General features: G+C 37.7%; 1 protein-coding gene across 3 annotated transcripts in view; it reads left to right on the top strand.

Annotated features, from left to right (window-relative positions):
- The first annotated feature begins 13 nt into the window (after positions 1-13).
- Positions 14-23,164, top strand: part of WAC (WW domain containing adaptor with coiled-coil) — a 60,414-nt gene continuing 37,263 nt past the window's right edge. The window contains exons 1-3 of one of the 3 annotated variants that reach the window (XM_014944928.1): positions 14-184; positions 328-364; positions 1,802-1,997. In XM_014944928.1, the coding sequence (XP_014800414.1) occupies positions 144-184; positions 328-364; positions 1,802-1,997 (274 nt within the window). In that variant the 5' untranslated portion in view covers positions 14-143. The remainder of the gene's footprint in view (positions 185-327; positions 365-1,801; positions 1,998-23,164) is intronic. The other 2 variants (XM_014944929.1, XM_014944930.1) reach the window with 2 other exon arrangements.

The following is a 23,164-nucleotide window of genomic DNA, read 5'->3' as shown; positions in this document are numbered from 1 at the left end:
CCTCCCTCCCTCCCCCCCCCCCCGCCCCCGGTCGGCGGCGAGGCGGAGCGCTGCCTCCCCCTCCTCCCCCCTCGGCGCCTGTGGCCCGGCCGCGGCCGTCCCCTCCTGGTCCCCTCACACTCACACACACAGGCCGGGCATTGATGGTAATGTATGCGAGGAAACAGCAGAGACTCAGTGATGGGTAAATCCCTTCCTCCTCCTCCTCCTCTGGCCCCTGGCCCCGCGGGGTCTCCCCCTCCCCTCCGCCATGTTTGGGCCCCCTTCCCCGGCGGCCGGTAACGGTTGTTCGCTAACGTCTCTCTCTTTCTCTCGCTTTCTCTTTAGCTGTCACGACCGCAGGGGGGACTCGCAGCCCTACCAGGTACCTCAAGCGCCGGCCGCTAGGCCCAGGAGGAGGAGCAGGGGAGGAGAAGTGGGGGGGGGAGCTACTCCAGCGGAGGCTTCGGCCGCCGCCGCAGGCCGCGGTGCAACAGACGGCCCGGTCCCGTCTCTCGGCGCCGTTTCGGGCCCGGGGGGAGCGGAGGGAGGGGGGCGGCAACGGCCGCAGGCGGAGGGAACGGGGCTCCGGCGCTCTTCCGAGGCCTGCGGGGCCGGGGCGAGGAGGAGAGGCCTAGTGCGACCTGTGTAGGGCTTGGGCCTAGGAGTCGGAGAGGGTAGGAGGGGCGGGGGAGCGAGCCGGGGTCACTTGCAGTGGAGTGGAGATCCAGGGGGAGGTGAGTGTTTTCCTTTTAAAAACAAAAGGCATCTTGTTCTTCCCCCACCCCCCTCCCCAAGTCCTTTCTTCTCCCCAAAACTGCTGCTGTGGACTGTAACCTGAGCGGGGCATGGTTTTAGACCCTGAATAACTGGGGTTGCCAGTAAGGCTTAATTTCTGCAGTTGCCAGCTGCTAGGCATGTTCAGAAACCATCAGATCCTTAAACTGCTGATAATAACCTCAATTTCTGTAAGGTAGATACTGTATTGCTCTGCTGTGTCTACTGGAAAAAAAAAAAATAATTATCAGAGTGAGAATCTGGGGAATGCCATATATTGTGGTACTGCTCTCCTTAGGGCACAGAATTGAACTGTTTTATTACATTTCTGTGTATTTGTATCACTGTGAAGTGTAATCTGGCAGTCCAGGGCAGCTGTCAGTGACAGTTCATGTAAATGTAAACACTTGCCACTCAGAAGCTCACAGTGTAAAATCAAGCAAGTCAAAGTGAGGCAGAATATGTAATTTTTGGTAAATATTTCAAAATGAATCATCATGTTACATGTTTTTGGCTCCCAGAATTCGAGGGAGTTTTTTTATTACATTTGCTCCAGGGTTGCTAGTACTGAAAAAACCTTACAGAAGTTCAGGGTAGTGGTGAAAATGAGTGGCCTTGACTACAGTATGGAGGGCGTATTCAGAGTTCACACTGATTCATTTTAACTTTCTGTTTATTTTCTTAATACCAAGTGGAGGCTTGTGCTTCTCCCAGAAGTATAGGAGTTCTGTGGCCCATTTACTGTTGAAAGTGTGTAGTCTATCAGTGAAAAGATAGAGAAATTAGGTTTTTTTTTAAGAGCAAGTGTTATGTTGGATGTAATAGTGGGAGAAAATGGTTTGAGTTCTAATTACAGAACTTGTTGCTTTAATGTAGGTAATTAAAATCAGAAAAACTTACACTGATTGTTTAAATGGGAAATGAAAATTAATTAACTTCAAAACGTGTTTCGGAAAGAGATCTAAAAATTAGAAATTACATTTTAACATCAGTTCTGTAAGTTCACATCTAATATAAGTGCCTATTCTCTTGTGATCTGTTGCAGGCTCTTAAGTACTCATCCAAGAGTCACCCCGGTGGTGGTGATCACCGTCATGACAAGATGCGAGACGCCACAGATCCTTCACCACCAAATAAAATGCTGCGGCGCTCTGATAGCCCTGAAAACAAATACGGTGACAACACAGGGCACAGTAAAGCAAAAAGTGTGCATACTCACAGAGTTAGAGAGAGGGATGGTGGTGAGTTATCTTTCATTAACCTTTATTTAAGTAATAACTAATTTTTCATTAAAATTTAGCCATTAACCACTCAGGTGGTAAGATTGTTACACTAAGTGTGCCTTGTACCTTGTTTGGAAGACTTCAGTGAAACCAAAGTGCAAGTTTCATTGGAAGCAATCATTTAGGCATTGTAACACCTACTAATTTTCTTATTGTTACAGGTATGGTAGTTTTTCCTATAACCACAACGATGAAATAAACTTTTTTCTTTTTTTTTTTTTTTTTTTAAAACTGACTTACTTATAACTGACTTACTTTAGACATACTGCAGCATTTGATAACATGAAACGGTATTCTGAGTTTTTCACTAACAATAAATGTTAGCTGGTTTAAAGGCTTTTTTTTAATAACTTTGTGTATTGTGGTGCAGTACTGTGTAGTTGAAGTGCCTTATAGGCTGGCTAAACCCTATAAAAATGAAAAAAAGCTTTGCACTTAGCTGCTGTGTAAAACTCTTAACAATCAGATAATCAAAGGTAGCACTTACTAGAGCCTTTCTTGGCTCTCAGGGGACTCAGAGAAGAATGTTCAGAGTCAAGTCAGCCTCCTGTGTTTTTACAGGATATTATAGGTGGTAGTAACATCCCCAATATTTTTAAACTGTTATTTTCTATCCCTGCTTCCTAGAAAAGGGACAGAGTAGGATTTTCCTTTTAATAAAAAATGGTAGCAGTTGCAGTTTAGAAAATCCCTGTTACTGACTGAATTTGGAAGCATGTTTTTCTTTTTTGTAAGTACTGTATTTTGTCTCTGTATCGAGTTATAAAGTCAAGTATTCAAGTAGAGAACTTAGAGCTTTTAATCAGTGCTTTTTGTTCTATATAAAGTTAACAACTTGTGATGTACAGATATATTTATTGCTGCACTACTGTTATTTGTTATAATAGTTAAAGCAAAATAAATAAAATGCCTGTAAGTACCTTTTAGGAAATACTAGTTCCATGCTACAAATGTGTTTATGGTACCCAAGTGTTCTTACAATTCCTATTTGTTTTTTCTTATTTGGATTAATACAGAGGCTCTGTAGACCACTGATAATATGGTATTATTGTGGAGAAGCATAAAAACGGGCATCTTTTGTTAGTACACTGATTTTTGTTATATCTCATAATACTTTATAGTTATCTTGGAATGAAATGGGAGTGTAAGGCCTGTAGGCTGCTATTCTGTGCTGCTTTTCAGGACACAAAGATGTCCTCTCCTATTTCTTGTTCACCTGTTCAAAGATACTCATCCTAGGTACTCCTGCAATTCTGCTTAGTTTTACTACAATTGGTAATTCTTTCAGCTTCAGTGGAGCTACATTGAGTGGAGTTATGCCTATATGAAAACATCTGGAGGATGAGACTCTATATGGGGAGCATGTTTGCTTATTCTTATGTTGGGATTGTTTTTAAGATAGGAAGGACATTCTGAGGATCTCAATGAGTCCACATGGATTTAATAGTTGGGGAGTGACCTGAAGCATGGATGTATACGGTAACAATGGAGAATCAAAACTACAAATAATTCAAGTGGAAGGAACACTATCCCACTGTACTTTCTCCTTTCCCAGGCTGTTAACAGTGGTCCTGAGCACATCATATGTTTATAGACTGGGAGAAGAAAGTAGTCTGAGGGAAATCACTAATTTTAAAGGATGAACATTTGGATTAATGGAAATTAGAAGTGATTTTTTGGGTGTGTACTGTTAGTAAGGCTAGTTTGGCCCCAGTTTCAGCTTTTTAAAATGTATTAAAAACCACTAAAGTCGCATTAAATCCTGTGTATTGCGTGTAGTAAGCCAAAGCTGAGCCGATGTGAGCAGGAGGTTAGTAACTTTGTCTTTGATTTACTGAATTTACTTTCTGTCAGTATGAAATGAAGGTAGGTGTTAGAGTATAGGTGAAATGCTGTGGTATTGCAGACATTTGTATATTGCTAATATGCAAAAGACATAATTTAATAATTTACCATGTTCTCGGTCTATTGAATTACACTGAGGTACTGGTATTGATATAGTTTTCCCTTAGTTTTGCAATTACAGACAGACAATGGAAAAAAGAAAAAAAATGTTAAGAAAATAGCTAAAATTTTTCACTGAAGTCCTAATATAACTAAAGATTGTTAATTGGCATTGATGTTACTGTAGTTTTCTGGCATGTTTTCTTTTTAAACTCTTCTGGGGGGGGAAGGTTTGGTATTCTTTTTTTTTCATAATAGCTGTACATTTCATTGTTTTAAAATCAGTGGTGCTTGATTTGGAACTACTACAAAGGTCTTACTGCCTTCCTATGATCTATCTGAAATTAACAAAACAAAACTCAATCTCCAGTGTTTATTTCCACAAACTGCATTAAAGTCCCAAAGAAACAGTCTCTTTTTTTCTCATCCCTCAGAAAACAGAACAAAAATCTGGAGTGTTACTACTGAATGTAAAACTGAATTAACCTAATCTCTCCCTTTCAAGTCAATGTTTAAAAAGTCAGTCCTGTATATCTCTTAGTGATTTTTGCTGTTGAAACAGGAGGATTCACAGGTGTAAGATGCTGATACTTGGGACTCAGTTATGATTGGATCACTTTTTTTGTGGTGAAGGCAACTAGCTAAATGTCCTTTAAAGATTTAAGTGTATACATATAAAATATAAGAGCTGTAATTAAACTGATTGAAAATTAATAACTCAAAAATGTTAGAACCTCGCCCTGTACTTTTTGGTACCTATATAAAGGTATTTGTTGTTACAGCTTATTTTTCTAATACTCATGGCAGAATCCTTTGTGTTTGTAGAACTGTAATCCATGGTAAGAAATTCAATTGCTTTCAATTAAGGTTTTAAAACACGTGTTATGGGTAAGCCCTCCATACTGATAGAGTGCAAACAAAGCATTTTTCAAAGTTGCTTACTGCATGGTTTCTGTGGAAAGAGACTCTGTACAGAGATGAGGACTTCTCTGGAGAGGGACTTGCAAGTTTACCTTGGACTAAACATGGCAGAGTACTTGGAAGTTTTTGTCACATCCCGGCTTTCCAGAGAGTACTTGTAAATCCAGCGTATCAAAGAACTGTAGTAACTTTGTTCTTGCTTTCAGATCTTTGTGCACGGGGACATCGTCTCTGTATGCAAGTGTTTAAAACATAATGAACAGCTACCCCCCTCGGTGCATCTCTTATTTCTAGGTCAGCTGCTATAGGCAAGTGTGGAGTTTGAAGAGATTAAGGGGTTTTACGAGACCAACTCGAGTGTGAAGTTCCTTAACAGTAACAAATAGGGACTTAAAGCTAGCATTGTTTACAGGGAATAGAGCTACGAAGGGTCTTGTACATATGGAAAAGTGTTTCCATTAAAGAGAAAAGGGAAATACAAAGATTTGAGGGTCCTCATTCTTGAGGATGGACAGACAGAGCATAGATGATCCTTGTACGTCTGTTTACATGCATAAGTGAGGTGATATTGGTGCAGGAAGGAAAACAAAGAGGTCAAGATAAGTAGGGTAGCTTTGGAAATACTGTAAGGGAGAGATATATATTATTTAGGAGTAAAAATTACAAGATGCAACCATGGTAAAAAAGAGAAAAGGATGTTTCTACTTAAATATATGGAGCAGAATGACTGATTAAGATACATAGTAGAACTTTGTGCAAAAAAAGTTAGTTCACTTAAGCCACGTGTACTCAGTTGTTTCTTACTGTGAAGATACTGAGTGTTTTGCTACATTTACGTTAAAGAGACTTTGAAGATGTATGCTTCATGCCATGATCTTACTGAATTGTTTAAAATAACAATGGAGAGCATTAATGTACACAGCATGAAATCTTTTTCTGGATTTTGTGCTATGTAGGCTATTTTCATGAAATTTGATTATAACTTGTGATACTTAAATTCCAAAATATAACTGAACTTTTGTATGTTTCTTTTGCATGTTTTTTCTTTTATTTGACAATTAAGAATGCTGTCAATGACCACTGTTAATGACCGACTGTAATATAGTTCTAAGAGTCAAAATCCTACTGCTATTAGAGATTGAATGGAATATTTTAAATCATGACTTCCTTGTTTTATCGAAGTATGGTGGGAGCTGCTGTCATGCTTGCTTTGTTTCCAGTGATTCCTGAAGGAGTTCCCAGTCCTCATAGCAAAAGGACAGTGAACAGCCGGAAACAGAGCGCTGCCTTTTCTTTCCTGTCTTAGCAACCCTGGCAGTAGAGAAGGACAGGAGGCTAACTGCTGATTAAATTAGCGTGATCATTGACGAGCAGTCAGAAATAGGCAGGGTGTTAGGGCAGGTAAAGAGAGAGGAAGCTCCCTGGCCCACTTGCACTGGAAAGGGGAAATTGCAGGGTAGGTGGAAAGAGGGAAGTCTGAGAGTAATGAAGCATAACGAAGGGTTGAGGAAGAAGCTGGACTAGATTCCATCTATTTAGTTAGTATTAACTGCTGTTAATGTTCAAGTAATTATTCATTATTATGAAAACCCATTTCCTCACTGTAACTGCATGGTCAAAGCTGGGGTGAGAGAAGTCTGTGAGCACACACAAGAGTAGGGTCTCCATAAAATGTGCTTTGAACACACCCCCTCCCTCAACATCCAACTGTAAAAGAGATATTTGCTCCCTTCTTGCTTGGATGTTGGCTGTTTGGATGGCACTAAAGAAGGTGGGGTTTGGTCATTTGTTTGTTTTTTAGGATAAATGCAATTGCTTCCAGGACCATTCACCTCTTAGATTTTTTTCTGAATGAAAAAAGTTTTAAAAGATGGAAAAAGTAGATTTCTGTGTTTTTTCTGATTTTTATAGAAGCTTTCTTTCAAGTCTTGCTAGTACCTTCAGTTGGGGGGTGTTAATTTTAAGTTTGCTTTAAAAGTTTAGAACTTTTAGGTAGAAAGTAGCTTTACATTTACTTAGTATATTTGGTGATGTTTCTGAAGTAATTTTTTGCTGGATCAGTTGTATAACTGTTAATTTTTTTCTTTTTTTTTTTTTTCGTTACTCTGCTGTGAGGATCTCTATTGGATCATATGTGATCATAGTATTATAGTAAATGTAGAATTTTTGTATGTGCTTCTTAAATTTTGAGATTTAGAATGTGAATGTTCAAAATTGCTTTTGAAAAGTAGCTGCAAAGCTTGCTTTTAAAAAGCACAGGGTGGAAGATACAAAAACCTACTGATATTAGGGAAGAATTGTGATATTAATATGATGGTATTAAATGCTAAGTCTTTATGCATTTACGTGGGTGCAGTCCTCTGTTTCTTTTCATGAAGTTCAAGTGTCTGGTGTAGGTTGAGAGAGTAAATGTGTATTAATGGGAGACTTTATCTGAAGTTGAAGCTGCAGCAAATGGCAATAAGAAGTGCTTTTCGTTTGTAACCTGTTGCAGCACTTGGGAACTTTCAATTTCACTTACTATTCATTCTTTCTTCTGTTTGCTTGTATATAAAATACAGCTCTGTAAATAGGTCCTTGGAGAGTTTCCCTTTTGCACTTGATCTGTTTAAGGAAATACGTGTCCGTAAGTGTTTTAATAACTCATAAATATAGTTTTTGGATTCTAAGTGTAATTTGTTCAAGTCATTCAGTCCAGTAGCTAGACCTGGTAAGCTTTTGTATGTAAGCTTATTTTGTTTTGGAAAAGGGAAAATACTGGCTATATACAAGATCAGTTAAATTTCCTTTTCTTTGGTATGTAAGCTAATCATAAGGGAATGATTTTTACTGCACATCATGCTTTCTTAATATATTTGCAGAAATGGAATATACAGCCTATTAGACTTTGGGGTTTGTACTTCTGGGTTACTTGTTGCCTTTTGTACTTTTGGGTTGCTTTTCTGAAGGTGAAGAGAAGCAGTGAAAACCCTTAGTTTCTGATGAGCTGCCTGCTGCTAGGCCATAGTAAAGATAGCAATTTGTAATTTATGTAGCTCTTTTTTTACTGGGATTATTCTCTATTCTCTAATGACCCCTGACTAAAGTTAGTTCCTTAACCACTGTTTGGGACACAGCTGCTTTCTAAGAAGAGAAATATTTTTTTTATTGACAGTTTACTTTTGTTTTCTCTGCCGTTTCCACCTATTCTGTATAAAGTACTGAGTAAGCCAAGGGTCATTAAAGCTATTCAGAACTTACAAGAGAAAGCTCTGCCTCTGTTTTGGCTGAGGAGGTGATGCTGTAATAACTTTGCTATGGAAAACAGTAATTTAATGGCACCCAACTTGCAGTGTTAACTTCATTTGTTCATGAGGTCAGATTTTTATACAATTTCATAGGCAATTCCAGGGAAAGACCTCTCAATATACAGAGAGATTGTTCTTTATATGGTTCTTCAGTAAGGAAAAAAATTGTACTGGCAATGAGAGGCAGTTCTCAATGCTGATGGTTCTAGGCTTATGCTTTGTCAGTAGTTTGTTGTAGTGTAAAAATGAATCATTTCTGGACACAAATGTAGCGCTTGAGAAGAGAGAAGCATTTCTTTAGGTAGAGTTAGACTGAATTGTGAAGGCATCGCCAAACTTTGTTGTGCTTGATTGCAGAGGTGTTCCCTGATGTAACTTCAGTATTAGAACATGTTTCCTTTCTTGAAGACTTTAAACAGACTTTCTAGATTTTAACAGTAAAACTACCCTAGAAAAAGCATATGTTCACTAGTTTTTCCTTTATCCCAATAATATTTTGCTAGTAGTTAAAAAAAACTAAATGCTGTTTAGTTCTGGGCTTCTTTTGCTTGTTTTACACATTTTGTGCAGATTTGCTTTTTTACTAAAGTAGTGTGGTTTTCCATTTGAAAGCACTAGCCTAATCATCCAGCACATTCATGTCTAGATTTCAGCACAAACCTGTATCCCTTCAGTACTTTTGCCTATTAAAAAAAATACTAACCAGAGCAATTATGGCTTACTAAATTTTTGCTGAGTATTTTATCTCTTTTCTGAAATCAAAGCTTTCTGCTTGTGGTTTACTCTGCACAGGGAGTAATCTTAGAGTTTTACCATAGGTGAAAATTTTTATTTATTGAAATTTTTGTTGGAAGTGTTGTTTTGTAAAACAGTATTTTGAAATTCATTTGTCTGTAATAAGTGGAAAATCTACGGTAATGAATATAATATATATTCATTATATGTACCAAAATTGCATCAATTTCTGAAGCATAAGCTTCTAAAATAAATTGCTGATCCTGTAATTTTTAATCACTTTCTAAATTATTCAAAGACATCTCTTGAATCTGATATTCACTGATTTTCCTGCTGCAGAGTTATTCTCAGCCCTTCAACAGCAAAAACAAATGCAAATCCAAACAGTGAAAGAGCCTGGAATTCTCCTACATATACTTTTGCATCTCTCCTTTTCCTCTTAGGCACCGTTTAATTTTTCTCTCTACTTTCAAGCTTGTGAAGTGAGCTGTGTGTTTTAAAGCACAAACTGTACTTGCCTGCTGACTAGAAGCAGATTCCTGGAGCAGTATTGAAGAATAAGGTCCGGTTGGAAAGTCTGTCCTCCACGTTACTGGAAAGGGAGTTAAATTTTTGAGCAGATGACTGACAAGAGACCACAGTATTCACTCATTTTATCAGATGGGTTAAGAGATGTCTGGTAAGCTTTTGTGGCTTTGACTTATGTGTATAAGTCAAGGCAATGTTATATTGGGTTTGACATGAATGGAAAACAAGAGGCTTAAAGACCGTTGTTGATTAGGCCCCATAGTATTTTGGGACAATCCTTCTGTTCCTTACTGTAACTACTGTAATGAGAGTTGTAAAGGAACAGTGTGTCAAAGTTAGTTTCTATGGCAGAGGTATGATAAAAATGTTAATATTCTGCATTTGTTATCACTCAAAAAAAGAGATGTAATGCAGTATTAAAGTACTTCATGAAAAGGGCAAGGAAGTCAGAAATACAAACAATTAGTTTCCAGAGCTAAATTCCCAGTGTCTGAGGGGCAGCAGACCTCTCCAGGAGGTCTTGTTTGTGTCTAAAGTTTTATCATTAATTTTTTAATACACTTCAACTGACTTCTGTGACCTCCTGTTTTGGGTAGACATGAAATAGGTGATTCTTAGCCATGGAGTAAAACATTTTGAGATCTTTAAGTATGAAAGCATGGTTTACATCATATGTTTTATCCATCAAAACCTGGTAACTGATGGATCCCAAAGATACAAAACTTGTGATGATCACATGAGCTGGGTTTCATTTGTTTGGGTTTTTTTTAATGTGAATAAGTTTGCTGTTAGTTTTAAATAATAACACTTCTTTATCAACAAGGAAGAAATCATAGGATCATTCGTACACTTATCAGTAATTTAAGACTGAATGGGAAATAATAAAAACTGTTCACTAATGCAGAGTTAGCTAAGTTATGCAAAAGTGAAATGCTAATTAATCTACAGGTACATGAAAAAGTGATCCACTGTGTAAAATTTACGCAAGATTACAGGAAGGAGTGTAAAAATAGATACTGTGCAGAGCTATGACTCTTAAAACAGACATGAAACTCATACACAATTAAGAGCATAAATATTGAGTGCTGTGTTATCCAGAAAGGATATATGATCAGAGGAATATCAAGTAGGACTAGAGAGATTACCTCTTGAAGCTAATGTGACAGCTGCTGGAATATGGTCTCTGTTTTGATTCTCACAGTTTGGAAAGTAGGCAAACTGCAGTTTTTCAGAGAAGCAGCAAGAAAATGACTGCAATTCAAGCTCGTGCATTAGAAGGAAAGACTTGAAGAGCTCTTGGTATAGTTACAAAAAAAACATTATGGGTTTATGTGATTAATAATTACAGGGAAAAGAAATGGCATACTTATGAGTTCTTGAATGTAGCAAACAAAGGTTGAAGATCCAGTTACCTTAACCTAAATATTCAGGAAATCGAAATTTGGTAGAATTTTTAATGTTGTTAGTAACAACTGGAGTGACTTATTGTGATGATTTTTGCAAGGGTGGAAGTTTTGAATCTGGATGATTTAAAGACAGTTTTCTGTAGTTTGTTTCATGAAGAAAGTTGAACTAGTTGATCAGAGGTCCACTGATAGAAAAAACAGCAATGTGAGTAGTTCTAGTGTAAATGTTGTAATTAGTGGACTTCAAAGTGAAAGAGATTAAAAATTGTTAATTAACCTCGTAAGTAGCATTTCTGTGATAACTTCCCCATCACCACCTCCAAGTGGTTGATTTGTCTCTTGGCATGTGAGGATTATGAACCTGTGGATGTGTTTCGTATTGTGTTATAGGATTTTTTGGTCACTGAGGATATTTTGGTTTAGTCATTGAGAATGCTTCATTTTAATAGTGGAAATAAACCTTGTTTAGTATGTAGAGTCTATTTCTTCAAAGATGATTGCACACTTTCACTTTAATGCATCCACTTTTGATATTTTTCACTGATGTGTATGTTTACCAGATTGCATTTTAGTTTGTTGGCCATAACTACACAGCTTCATCTAGTTGGACAGTATCTTGAATATCTTGAAATTGCTTTGCTGTTTTAGATTTGCAGAATTTGCATGAGACAAAACATAAAATTCTTCTTAAATTTCTTGTTTTCTTTGCCAGAAGAACTTGTTATAGAAAGGTTGACATGCCTGTCTCTCATTTTGGAGTGATTTATAAGCCGTTTCCTTTCCCCCTTGCTGCCTCCCAGCATACGTTTGATTTCAAAGTTAAATTTGTTAATGTGAAAGTTGGAGAGTGATTGATAGCTTCTGTAGATAAAGATTCTCTTTGGGATAGAGAAGTGCTGTACTCCTAAAACTCATCTTGTGTAGATTATGTTTATGCAGGGTAATAATGAAGTGAATTTAGAGAATAATGCAGCTAAAATTCTGTTTTTTCCTCCCCCAGAAGTATGGTGTTACATTTAAAAGCTGGTTTAGGTTTATCAAATTGCATTGTTCCTGTTTCCACATCTTCTTAACTACACTTAAGGTTTCAGCTTAAGTCTACCGATAATAAAACATATTTAGAATCTATTTTCTTCTGAATTTTGATACAGGTATTTTTACTCAACAGAAACTGTTATGTCTTGCAGAACTCTTGATGAGGCATGTCATAGGCAGAAAGAACTTGTAGTATTTATTAAATAAAGCTTTTCTTTAAATAGCCAACAGTCTTTGCCAGGGCAGCATTCAAATATGTAAGATAGTAAAGGCAGGATACACAGTGAGTTAACTGAGTGAAACTGTAGTCAATTTGGTTGGGTTTTTTTTTTTCTTGCCTCTATATGCAGTCATCTGACCTATCTGGGTATTTATCCTGTAATTCATTGTGACCATAAAGGAAGCAGAGAGGCTAATTGTACATAAGATGAGGGCTTGACAGTGACATCTGGTTCCTTGCTGTCCATTTTTCTGATTCCTGCCCTTCGCTTTAGCTTTGGCTGTGAATGTGAGAAACAGATCTGGGCTGAGAGACTAAGATGGCTACAGGACGAGATGAGAAGCAGGATAAACTAGGTTACTTCTGCTTACACAAAGATCAAACCGTTTTTATTTAAATCTTAAATAAGCCAATATTGAGTGGAAATCGGTCACAGATCCTTTGTTTTGCAGTAATTTTACTAACATTTTGAATAATAATAATAATAATGATAAATCCTGATCATGGTCAAACTAGTATATCTTCTTACTGGGGGGAAAATATAAAGGAATTTTAAAGAAATTTGTAAAATTGTTTTCCTATTTTTTAAATATTTGTGATACTTGTTTTAAAAAATGCAGAAAAAGCTGTATGTTCTGAAAACATTGTATCATTTTGTGTGTTTATATTTGGTTAGAAAATGTTAGCTGCTTGTGTTTGATCAGTTTTCGGTGGCAGGAGTTGAAGGCATATGATTTTGTGGCATAGGAAATTCCTACTATAAAATCAGTGTGGGTTGGTTGGTTATTTTTTTTTGTGTGTGTTTTTTTGGTTTTTGGTATTTGTTATTTTGTGGGTCCAGTTGATTTGATAACATGAAATTCCTGCTTACCTTTTTCTTACTTTTAGTGATTTGACACAGCTACTCAAACTGTAAATGAAAATGACTCCACTGTGGCTCCTCATGGGCAGGTGATTAGAACCCCAAACGAAACAAAATGGAGCTAATACATAGAAATGTTTCTTAAAATATACTTGCTTTTTTTTTTTAGTAAAATCTTGAGTGATTTCTGGCCTGTTTTAGTGAAGTGAGAGCTTCAGGTTAATGCTGTAACTGTCCCAGAAGATTTGAGATTTCAGTGATTTTGGTTTTGACAGTAGTGCTCTTTAATCTGCTTATTACAGGAATCTGAAGATCACCCTTTTTGTTAAAAGAAAACATAATATGAAAAAATATACATAGTAACGGGCATGTTTAATATTAGACTTCATTAGATTCAAACTAAGTTGTTGTGTTAAATTGCCAGTATTGGCATTTTCTTATAGCAAAGATCTCAGCATAGTTAAACTTTCCAAAAAATCTCTCCTGCCTTTTTTCAAACCTCTTACATCTGTAGCTCTAAGAATTCCAGTATCCCTGGTAAAATTTTTTTTAAGCTTTTTTTTTTTTTTTGAGTAGAAACATTTTATATTTCACCATGTTACAGAAATCTGATACATTTAGGCATGTCAGACTTTCTGAAAATATTAGATTATTAGAAATAGATTAATAGATTATTAATGTACTAGAAAATAAATTAGATCTTCTGCCTTGGTTTCCTAGTTTTCTTAAATGTTGTGCTGGTTTATGTCCTCCAAAGCAGCAGTCTTCCTCAGTGCCTTCCTTCAAGGGGCAGCAGACACAAGCTAGAACGCAGGAATTTCCATCTCAACACGAGGAAAAACTTCATCACTCTGAGGGTGCCAGAGCACTGGAACAGGCTGCCCAGAGAGGCTGTGAAGTCGTCTTCTCTGGAGATACTCAGAAGCCCCCTGGATGCATTCCTGTCCAGCCTGCTCTAGGTGACCCTGCTTTAACAGCAGGGCTGGACTAGATGATCTCCGAGGGTTCCTTCCAACCCTGACCATTCTGTGTGATTCCTAGGTAGATTTGTTACTGAATTTGTTAGTCACAGAGTTATATATTATTCATATCTATCAGTAGCAAAAATGGGGAAAGGAAATTATGATCTGCCCTGCTCATCTCATTTATTCTCTTTCAGACATACCTATTCACTCCCAAATGTGGAAAAAAACCCCAAAGAATATTTTTTTATTAAGGCATATAATTCGAAATAATAAACATTTGTGTATAAACTCTTCTGTACAAACTAGGTAAAGCTCCATACCTATTTTTTCTGCTGTGTTTATTTCACATAATTATGTTCTTCTGAATGATGGTGTGTTCACATCCAGTGTTCCCCGTGAATACATCAGCGGGAGGTCACATCTCTTCTGGTTGAGTAGTTTGAGTAGTTTGCTCGTTCAGACACCTGCAGTTGGCAGGTTAACACAGACACAGTTTTCAGAACTACTTATGTCTTTTGAAAGAATACTATATCTACTTGATTTAATATGAGAAATTGTATGATCTTCTTCATATTTGAGTAGCGTAAGGTTCACCTCGTTTACTGCCTGTATTAATGATTGCAGTCTCTATAGAGTCCTTTTGAGAGTGTTTACTTAACTAGGGAAATAAAATGAGACACTTGGGCAGCCAGACAACCATAAACTGAATTTTCAGTTTGTAAACATAACTTTAGCTTTTGTGGAGAGGCATATTTTCCTCTAGTAAGGAAATTGAAGGAAAGATCAGTTGAATTTTAAGTATATATTTAAGAATTATTTAGTGGGAAGAGGGAAGAATTGTCATGTCACCTACTGTGCTTTAGATATTTGAAAACCCTACTGCACAGTACCTTTATTAAGCCAAGCTACAGATCCAGCCTGAAACTAAGACTATGAATCTGTTGTATTAAAACCTATATGTATTAATTTTTAGGTGGATCCTTGGTTGCTGTGTCCCTGGGCCAGCTTTTTTTTTAATGAAGAATTTCTGTGTGGCAGAAATTGATTTCACTTGTTTTTTTTCAGAATGCTATTAGTATCTCTTCTTTTCAAAATCAATTCCCAGTTGAAGATTTGTCCTGGTTTGAGGTTTAATCCCAAGATTAAATAAGCATAAAGTTAAAATCCTTATATGAGTTGCTTATCTATGCTGTGATAAGTATATATGTGGTATGTATGTCCTGAACTGAAAGAAGCCTCATAATTTCACAAGTTACCAGGTAAAACTGCTGAGCAACTGCTGCTTCTAATACTAAATATTTTCAAGTTAGCTTGCTCATTTGTGATGAGTTGCTAAAAATTTTATGGACATTGCTGTTGTCTCAGAAGAGGAGCAAAGTTCTCTTCCCCTGGCAAATATTAATAGCACCTAAGCAGTGATCTTGTGCTGAAGTGGAGTTTGGTTCATGTAAGATACGGTTATTAAGTAACTGGAGGATGAAAAAGGCTTTTTTGTGTTAGCCTACAAAATAAAAATAGAATAGAAGTGAATGAGACAAAATTCTGCATGCCTTTGGAGGGAAGTCAAATTTGATATATCTTGAGATACGAATTTGAGATAATGTGACTTAAGTTAATACTTTTAAGACACATTTAAGAAGGAAGATCCATGGTGTCTTTTTTGTTCTGGCCTTTTTTTTTCAATGTGGTTAGGCATTGATTCTGCCACAGCCTTTTTGTTAAGGATACGACTATGATAGTTACGTCTGTGACTAATCTTTTTGCAGGATTGCTGTAGTGTTTTGTAATGGAGACTTCTTTTTTTAATCTTACTACAATACCATGTACTTGTGGAGTTTCTGATTCTGAATGGTGCACGCTCAGTTGAAATGAAGGAGACTTTTAAGATGGGATCAAGTTTGCAAGTGTTTGTCGCTGCATAGCACTACCTGTGTTCAGAAAAAGCTGCAACTTCATCTTCCTGATTTCAGACAGAGAAATGGAAATTTTCTTGCTTGTTACTTTGTAAGTAATACATACTACAGTCACAGAATCTTCAGTTTAAAGTCCTTTGTCCCCAAGAAACTATCTCCAAAACATTAAAAGAAAATGGAGAGTTGCTAAACAACATGGCTTCATTCTTCTTTAATCTTATTTTTGCTCACAGGATTTTGTCAGGGAGATTAAGTTGTCATACCTTGCCTAATTGGTTGGAACTTCTGAGTGGGAGTACTAATTCGGTGCTGTTGATACATAGAAAATGGAGGAGTAGTCTCAGAGCTGTGTTCTGGCCACTGTGCTTTGTTTTTCCTCCTTTGTAAGCAGAAATTGTTTTGCACGACCCCTGACTTTGTCCATACTTCTGTCAGTGATGACCAGTTTATGGTGTATCCGTCTTCCATAGTGTTACTGTGCTGTTTGTAATCTTAAAACATTGTAATACCCAGTGTCTGCCCTTAAGCAATTTCCGTCTTAGGTCACTGAGGTGTATGTTGTTAAACATCAGTGTTTCTTCCAATATATTTATGTTCTTTAGGAAGATGCTTGAATTAAAAGTAAAAATTGTGATACTGCCCACCCACAATGTTAAGGATTTGTTTATCTAGTTTTAGTAGCCCTGAAGCCTAGTTTTCAGAAATTGTGCTTATTGGTAATAATTTAAAAATACTCCACATAACTAATACATTTTTTTAGAAATGTATTGAGTTCTCTAGTTTCTCTTTTTCTTGAGTTTTGAGAGAAAAGCTTGATAAAATTGCGATTATCTACTGACATTTAATGTGTCTTAGTGGTTGCAGAAACAGATTCAGGGGATCTGACAGAAGTGAAATGTTTCTTTTGTGCTGTGCAGTGAATATACTTTTATGCACACTGTTTTCTATTACAGCAGCTTCTCCGTCTTTGTGGTAACTGCTTATTATCAGGTGCTTAGCTATAAAGTTAGTTTCTACTTATAGCCCAGCTTAAAAATCTTAATATATTTTATTTGACATCACCTCAAATCCTGTTCACACCTTTCTACCTGTATTTATGTAGTGGAGTTGTTCTCTTTTGAGGAGGTATTAGACCGGTCTGAGGCAGGAACCAGTGGCAAGACAGTCTTATGCTTACTCAGAGTTGTTTGGGATTGTGGAAGCCTTGTTTTCTGAGGTTGGATGGTCCATCGTTGGTGGTGCTGTTAGATGTCCATTACCCTACTGTGTTACAGTATGTTCATGGGAGGGCTCTTTATTTGGGTTTCATGGTGTATTGCTGGGGGAGGTCTTGGAAGGGGGAAATTGTCCATATGCTGTGCTGGTCTGCACTGGAATTAGGAGAACATCATTGTTAGTTCCTGGTAAGGATTCTAGCTGTCAGTTTAACACGTCTTACGTTGCGTGCCATAATAATTAAAAAGCCCCTTCCTGTATGAAGATCTTATTTGAAGTTTTTATGTGAGAAGAACCTCTCTTCTGCACTCTTGTACACTGTATTAGAGCTGTAAATGTTTTCTGAGCTACAGTCAAGAATGAAAGCATAGTTTGGCTTGATTCTCAACTACCTCTAAGTTCTTTTTAGAGGAATGTCCCACTCCACTTAATCTGAATGTGGTAATGTTAATAAGGGTTGCAAGATTAAAAAGACTTTAAAATTGACTGTCATCAGTGATGCTGCAGCAGCGAGTTTACTTTTTATTTAACACACTGAGATCTTCTGGGGTCATGAGCTAGAGAGTTAGGAATATGACTCTGTGGCTGAAGTTTGTAGTACTTTTTCTTGTTTTCCATGGGTAAATTTGCTTAAGCTGCTTTTCCGAGTTGATTGATCTCAAATAAAGTAGGTGCCTTAGAGATGTTTATCGGTGTTGAAGGTGTTGGTAACTTACTGGGATGATTGGCCTGTGAATCAAACAGTACAAAACAGCATGGACTTTGCTGTCCTGAAGAAAATGAGGCTATGTAAGCTCTGTTGCCTGTAGAGCTACATGTTGACTGGTATAAAACATTTATTTTGGGGGGCATAATGAATATGTAATTGGGCAGTACAGTGATCAGGCTAGATTTTCTTTCTTTTGGCAGAACACTGTGCATTCAACTTATTATGTTAGGAAATTCTGGAAAATGTTACTTCACAGTTGGTGTATTCTCTGAGGCCATTGCTCTGCTAGAAAAATTGCAAGTTTTTATACTTTTAGTTGCCTATGGAAGGCAGCCATATTTTATTTCAATACAGCAGGCCACATAAAAATGCAGTGAAGAAAAATTGTGTTTTGTCTTATTACTTTTACATGTGGCCAATAAAAATGGCCATGATAGGCTGTTCAGTTACTGCTGAGACGCTGTGTATTGTGCTGTTCTTGTGTTACTTTTTTTCCTCCCATATGCAGAACGTTAGAAAGTGTTCTGCATAAAGATTCGCACTGAAGTAACAAAGATGTCAGTTGAAATACACTATAGGCATTTTAATTAGGCTTCTCCTAGATAAGTTTTTATCATTGTAACTGTTTAAACAAGCCTTAATTAGTTACCCCCCTAAAATATCACTACCATAAACTATCTTGCTGTTTTCTCTGTTCAAAAACTAATTAGTGTCTGTCAGTTAGGCAGTGTTTTTTTCTATTGAGGAAGTTCAAGTTCTAATATTGTCTCCAGTTTAATGAATTTGATAGCATAGTGGCTAGAGGTGAAACATGGAGTCCCAGAACAGCATGTATGGAGTTGAAACAAGCGGAATGAACTTCCTTGCTTTTCTGCTGCCCATTGTTTCTTTCCCTATGCCTGGTTTCTGGGCACAGAAAAGAGGACTCTCACAGAGCCCTTCCTGAATCCCTGTTCCCTCTGGAGGGAGGGAAGGGGAAGACTGACTTTCCAGCACTCATTATTGCTCTGGAGCATTTTGTGTGCTTCCTGCCCAGCTGGTGAGCTTTTTTAAACTTTCTTTTGTGTTATCTGCACTGGCACTTTTTGTTATGGACAAAAGGAGAGTTAGGATATTAACAAGGTATTTGTCTGACTGAAAAGGTAACATAAATGCTCTACCTATGTTGGGCTGTATAAGGTGAATTATTGTATCGTGCTACACCTTACTACTACAACTACTGTTATTCTACTATTTGTGCCTGGCTAAAAGCTTGGGTGTGAATGGAGGTGTGTGAACTTGTTTACAGTCTAGTTTCTCAGTGTATGTTTGTTTGAAGAGGATGAAAAATAGAAAGCTTTTTTACTATTTGCTGCTCTGGATTGTAGCTTATTTTTCAAAAGTAACTCTGTCTCAGTGTTCTGCTTTGTGCATTTCAGTTGCAGATTTTATGTTTATGATACTGTATAATGTTATGAGCTAAGAAGATTTTTAATTTGGCTCAGACACTTGGATGCCAGAGGTTGGTGTGGAATGCAGAGTGATGTATTTGATGCTTTTCAAGCAGCAAGAAAAACAAATGCATGCTGTAGCTGCTAGTATAGGTGTACAGGTTTTGGAAAGCATAGAGTTTCAGCTTGCTCTTGAAAGCTGGCAGGGGAGAAGGGAAGTTGCTTTGTTAGAACAGTCTAATCCTTAGCAAACTCAGAATTTCAATTTATTTTAATTTCACAAAGTTAAAGTGATTTTAATGGAGACATTAATTAAATGTGATCATTACTAGAGAAAGTTGACTATGTTGCAAAATGGAATATTTTATTTAACGCTATGTTATATCTGTTTTCCAAGTCCACTGTAGTGTTGAAGCCTCACTGCAGTTCAGACTGTCTTGGGTTCAACAGTTTGGATCTGGAAACTACTCACAAAATCATTAAAGTGATTCTTGGCATGGCAGAATTTCAGATCTGTAATAGGCATTAAGTCGCAGCCTGGTTTTTGAATTGGTTCACAGAACCATGCTTTTTGTGTTTTCTGCTGATTTTCATGCATTAGTGAGAAAGATGTGATTTTTTTTGTTTGAAAGACTTTACGATAATTTAACCTTGACTCTGACCTGTCCTCTGACCTGTTCAGCACTAGAGGTAGTGAAGCCCTTGCTCATATGGTTGCACCACTACGGCTTTATATAACTGTAGTGCTGATGCCCTTCTTGGCCATCTTCCAGTTAGGAATAGCTCTTTCCAGATTTAACTGCTTCCAAAATAATGATTAAGCTGAGGGAAGTCACAGTGATGGTGCAGTAAGCATTTCCATGGGGAATTCTGTAACTGAATTGGAGGATTTATAACACAATGTGAATTTTCCTGTGGTGCATCAAAGATACATATTTGCAGTTGCTAAATCCTAAAGTAGGCTAATAAGAATTGTTAAAAAAAAAAAAAAGGTTTTTAAAATCCTTTTTTCTTGAAGAAAGTGGACTAGTAAGGGAGGTCTAACTGTAAGAGGAGAGGGTGAGAAGTGCTGTAAGGGAACGTTTTGAGGGGCAGTTGTGTGCTGTGTACCTTATCAGGTCTGTTTCTGGGATCGAGCCTGTTCTCATAATCTCCTTTGCCAGGCAGGCAGCTGGGGGACACACAGCTGATTGCAAGTCACAGCCACCTTAAAGTGGCTCGGGGTTAGGCTTTGCTGATGATGAAAGCCAGCGTACAAGTAAGGGAACCCCCTTTCTTCTTAGAGTAGACCTCCACTTGTGGATTGCTCTCTGCATACTCTGTGGCCTTTTAAAGATCTTGAGCAACTTTCCTTGGCAACCTGAGCTGGCAATACTTGCCTGCCTGGGTTGTCGGAATTCCTAGGTGACAGCTATGCAGGTGTGTACCTTTTTGTACTGAGGCAATAAGGTTTTAGTATGTGGTTAATTTGGTGATACAATTTTGGTATTTGCATATGATCTTTAAGCCTTAACTTGTTTGAAGTCCCTAAAATTCTTGTTCTCCAGAGTATCATCTGCTTCAGCCTTGGAAGCCTACCAACAGCAAACATCAGTTTGGCAGCCCTTTCGTATGCTCGTTCCCTTGAAGTTTGGGTACTGATCCAAACTTAAAACAGCATTAGGCATAAAATAAAATGGGGGTATGGAGATGAAGCTGTACCCGTGATTACACTGTAACTGTCCTAGGCACCATCGAGTATTGATGGTTGGCCCTTGCAAAAGCTCATGTAGCTCGTCCTGGAGACCTGAGGTGGTTGGTGTTGCTGGAGCAGCTGTGATCAGTTTTTATGCACCGTAGGGCAGGATCCCAGGTTGAGGGCAAGCCCATGGGTGAGCAGCCTGGGGGTCCTGCTGGGAGGACTGCAGCTCAGCGGGGAGAGGCCCAGGGGCTCCTGGTGGAGAAACTGCTGCATAGTGGGTGTTGTGGCTATCGGTGCCAGCTGTGGTGGGTGGGACTGCTGCGGGACTGCTGCGGCCGCTGCGATACCCGCACCCAGGGGGACTCAGTGCTGGGGCTGGGATCCGGGGCCTGAAATGGTGGGGGGATGCTGCTGAGCTGTTAGACTGTGTGGGGCTGAAAGTCTGCTCAGGGAGTTTGGGGGGTTTGTTTATGGCTTGGATTGAATTGACTTTAAAGGATCTTACTGATTTAATAGGTATGTTGTTGGTTCCTATTCATGTTTGGAAAATGTATGTTAGATTAGATTCACTACGGTGCTATATTCAGACCACTACAGTATTTAAAAACTGCTGACTTCATCTTGACTACGCTGAACAAAGTGGAATGTTACTGCATCCATGGCATGGGATTACAGTAAATAAACTGCATTGGTGTTTTCTGAAGTTTTGAAGTGACTAATATCAAACTGTTCAAACAGGCCATCTGGTAAATTTTTATCTTGATTTTTTTCCTTTAAAAAGGGAGATTGTTTTACCACATAGTGGAAAGGAACTACAGAAATATGTGAAGAATTTCTACTGGGACAAAAGCAGTAAAGTTTGGGAAGGGTATAGTAAATAAGACTATTAACAAAATTATTAATACAAAAATATTAATGATCTCATGTCCTAATCAGTGTCTAAAAAAAAAATTGGACAGTTGGTATGATTGAGGAGTAGTCTTGTAATTATAACATGCTTCTTACATACATTAAGGGGAATTAAATGTGTGGAATTAAATATAAATGTATATTAAAATCTAATATGTGGAATATTCTAATGTACATAACATGTAAAGTCACATTATTCACTAGAAACTCAATTTTTTGTTGTTATTCATGTGCATCAAAAGCATGAGATGTGATTATTGCTTTGACAAGCTTAAGTTACCCCCATGGTAAATCATTCCACCTGGCTCTGGGCATGCAAGAGACTTCTGGCCCAGGACTAATTGTCTTGAATTTGAGGATAAGACAGATGGTTTCAACCAAGATAGTGCAGGAAAAGGTTCAGAGTCACTGCTGGTTGAGGTTGCAGTAACTCACGCCTGTGCAAATCAGCCTTTAACCTTTGTTAGGGCACTAAACAGATCAGTCATGATGTACCTCTTGCTTTTGTGATGGACTCTTTTTTTCTAACCTGTAGGGTTAGAAGCAAGGAGGAAGAAGTTTGACGTAGTAATTTTGTCAACACTTGTGCGACAGAAGGCTTAGCATTTGCATTATAATCTCTTTCATCATTTAAACATCTTCTGCATGCGTGGCGCTCGGAAAACTTAAAAAAAATAGAAGTGTTTTAACGGCTTCATTCACTCCCATCTATCAGTGGACTCTTCTTTAATGTAGTTTCCTTTAAGATACAGAATTTGCCATTTGCAAAACACTTTGACTTCTTATTTAGATCACTATATAGTATATGAAATGCATGGTATGTAATGTAGCATCCCTAGGTATTTAGAAACTTCTCAATAGTCAGAGGAAAAATAAAGGCAGTGAGAATGTTATATTTGGAATATCTAGGGTTTTCTGTGAAATGTGTAATAAAATGATGGTTTTTTTAGTTCGGTGTGATTTATGTGAACATTTAAAACTTAGGAAAAGGAAATCATATAAAGAAGAATGGAAGAGTTTTTTACTTAGATGTTTTCAAGGAATGGAAGGCCTAAGAGCAGGAAGTTTAACATAAGATTGCTAAGGGTTTAATGAATGGCCTTGTTTAATTGTAATTAGAACTGTTCAGGTATAATTGGTGATTTTTGCTTAGGCACAAATGCAGGTGTAAAATGTGTTGAGAATTATCTCCATTTGCATTGCCCAGCTGTTCTTTTGTGTCTGAGTGTTTTCATGGCAAGAAAGAAAACTGAGTTACCTTGAGAAGCAGTTGTGAGGGAGCTCAGAAGCAGGTGGTGGTTTGGGAGATTTCTCTTTTGGTATTCAAGGTTCTTTGGGATTCTAGGTCTCTGTATTGCAGAGACT

This window comes from Calidris pugnax, unplaced genomic scaffold (genome assembly GCF_001431845.1).
Source record: "Calidris pugnax isolate Ruff unplaced genomic scaffold, ASM143184v1 scaffold54, whole genome shotgun sequence".
Taxonomy (NCBI): domain Eukaryota; kingdom Metazoa; phylum Chordata; class Aves; order Charadriiformes; family Scolopacidae; genus Calidris; species Calidris pugnax.
This window is presented reverse-complemented; position numbering and strand designations above follow the sequence as displayed.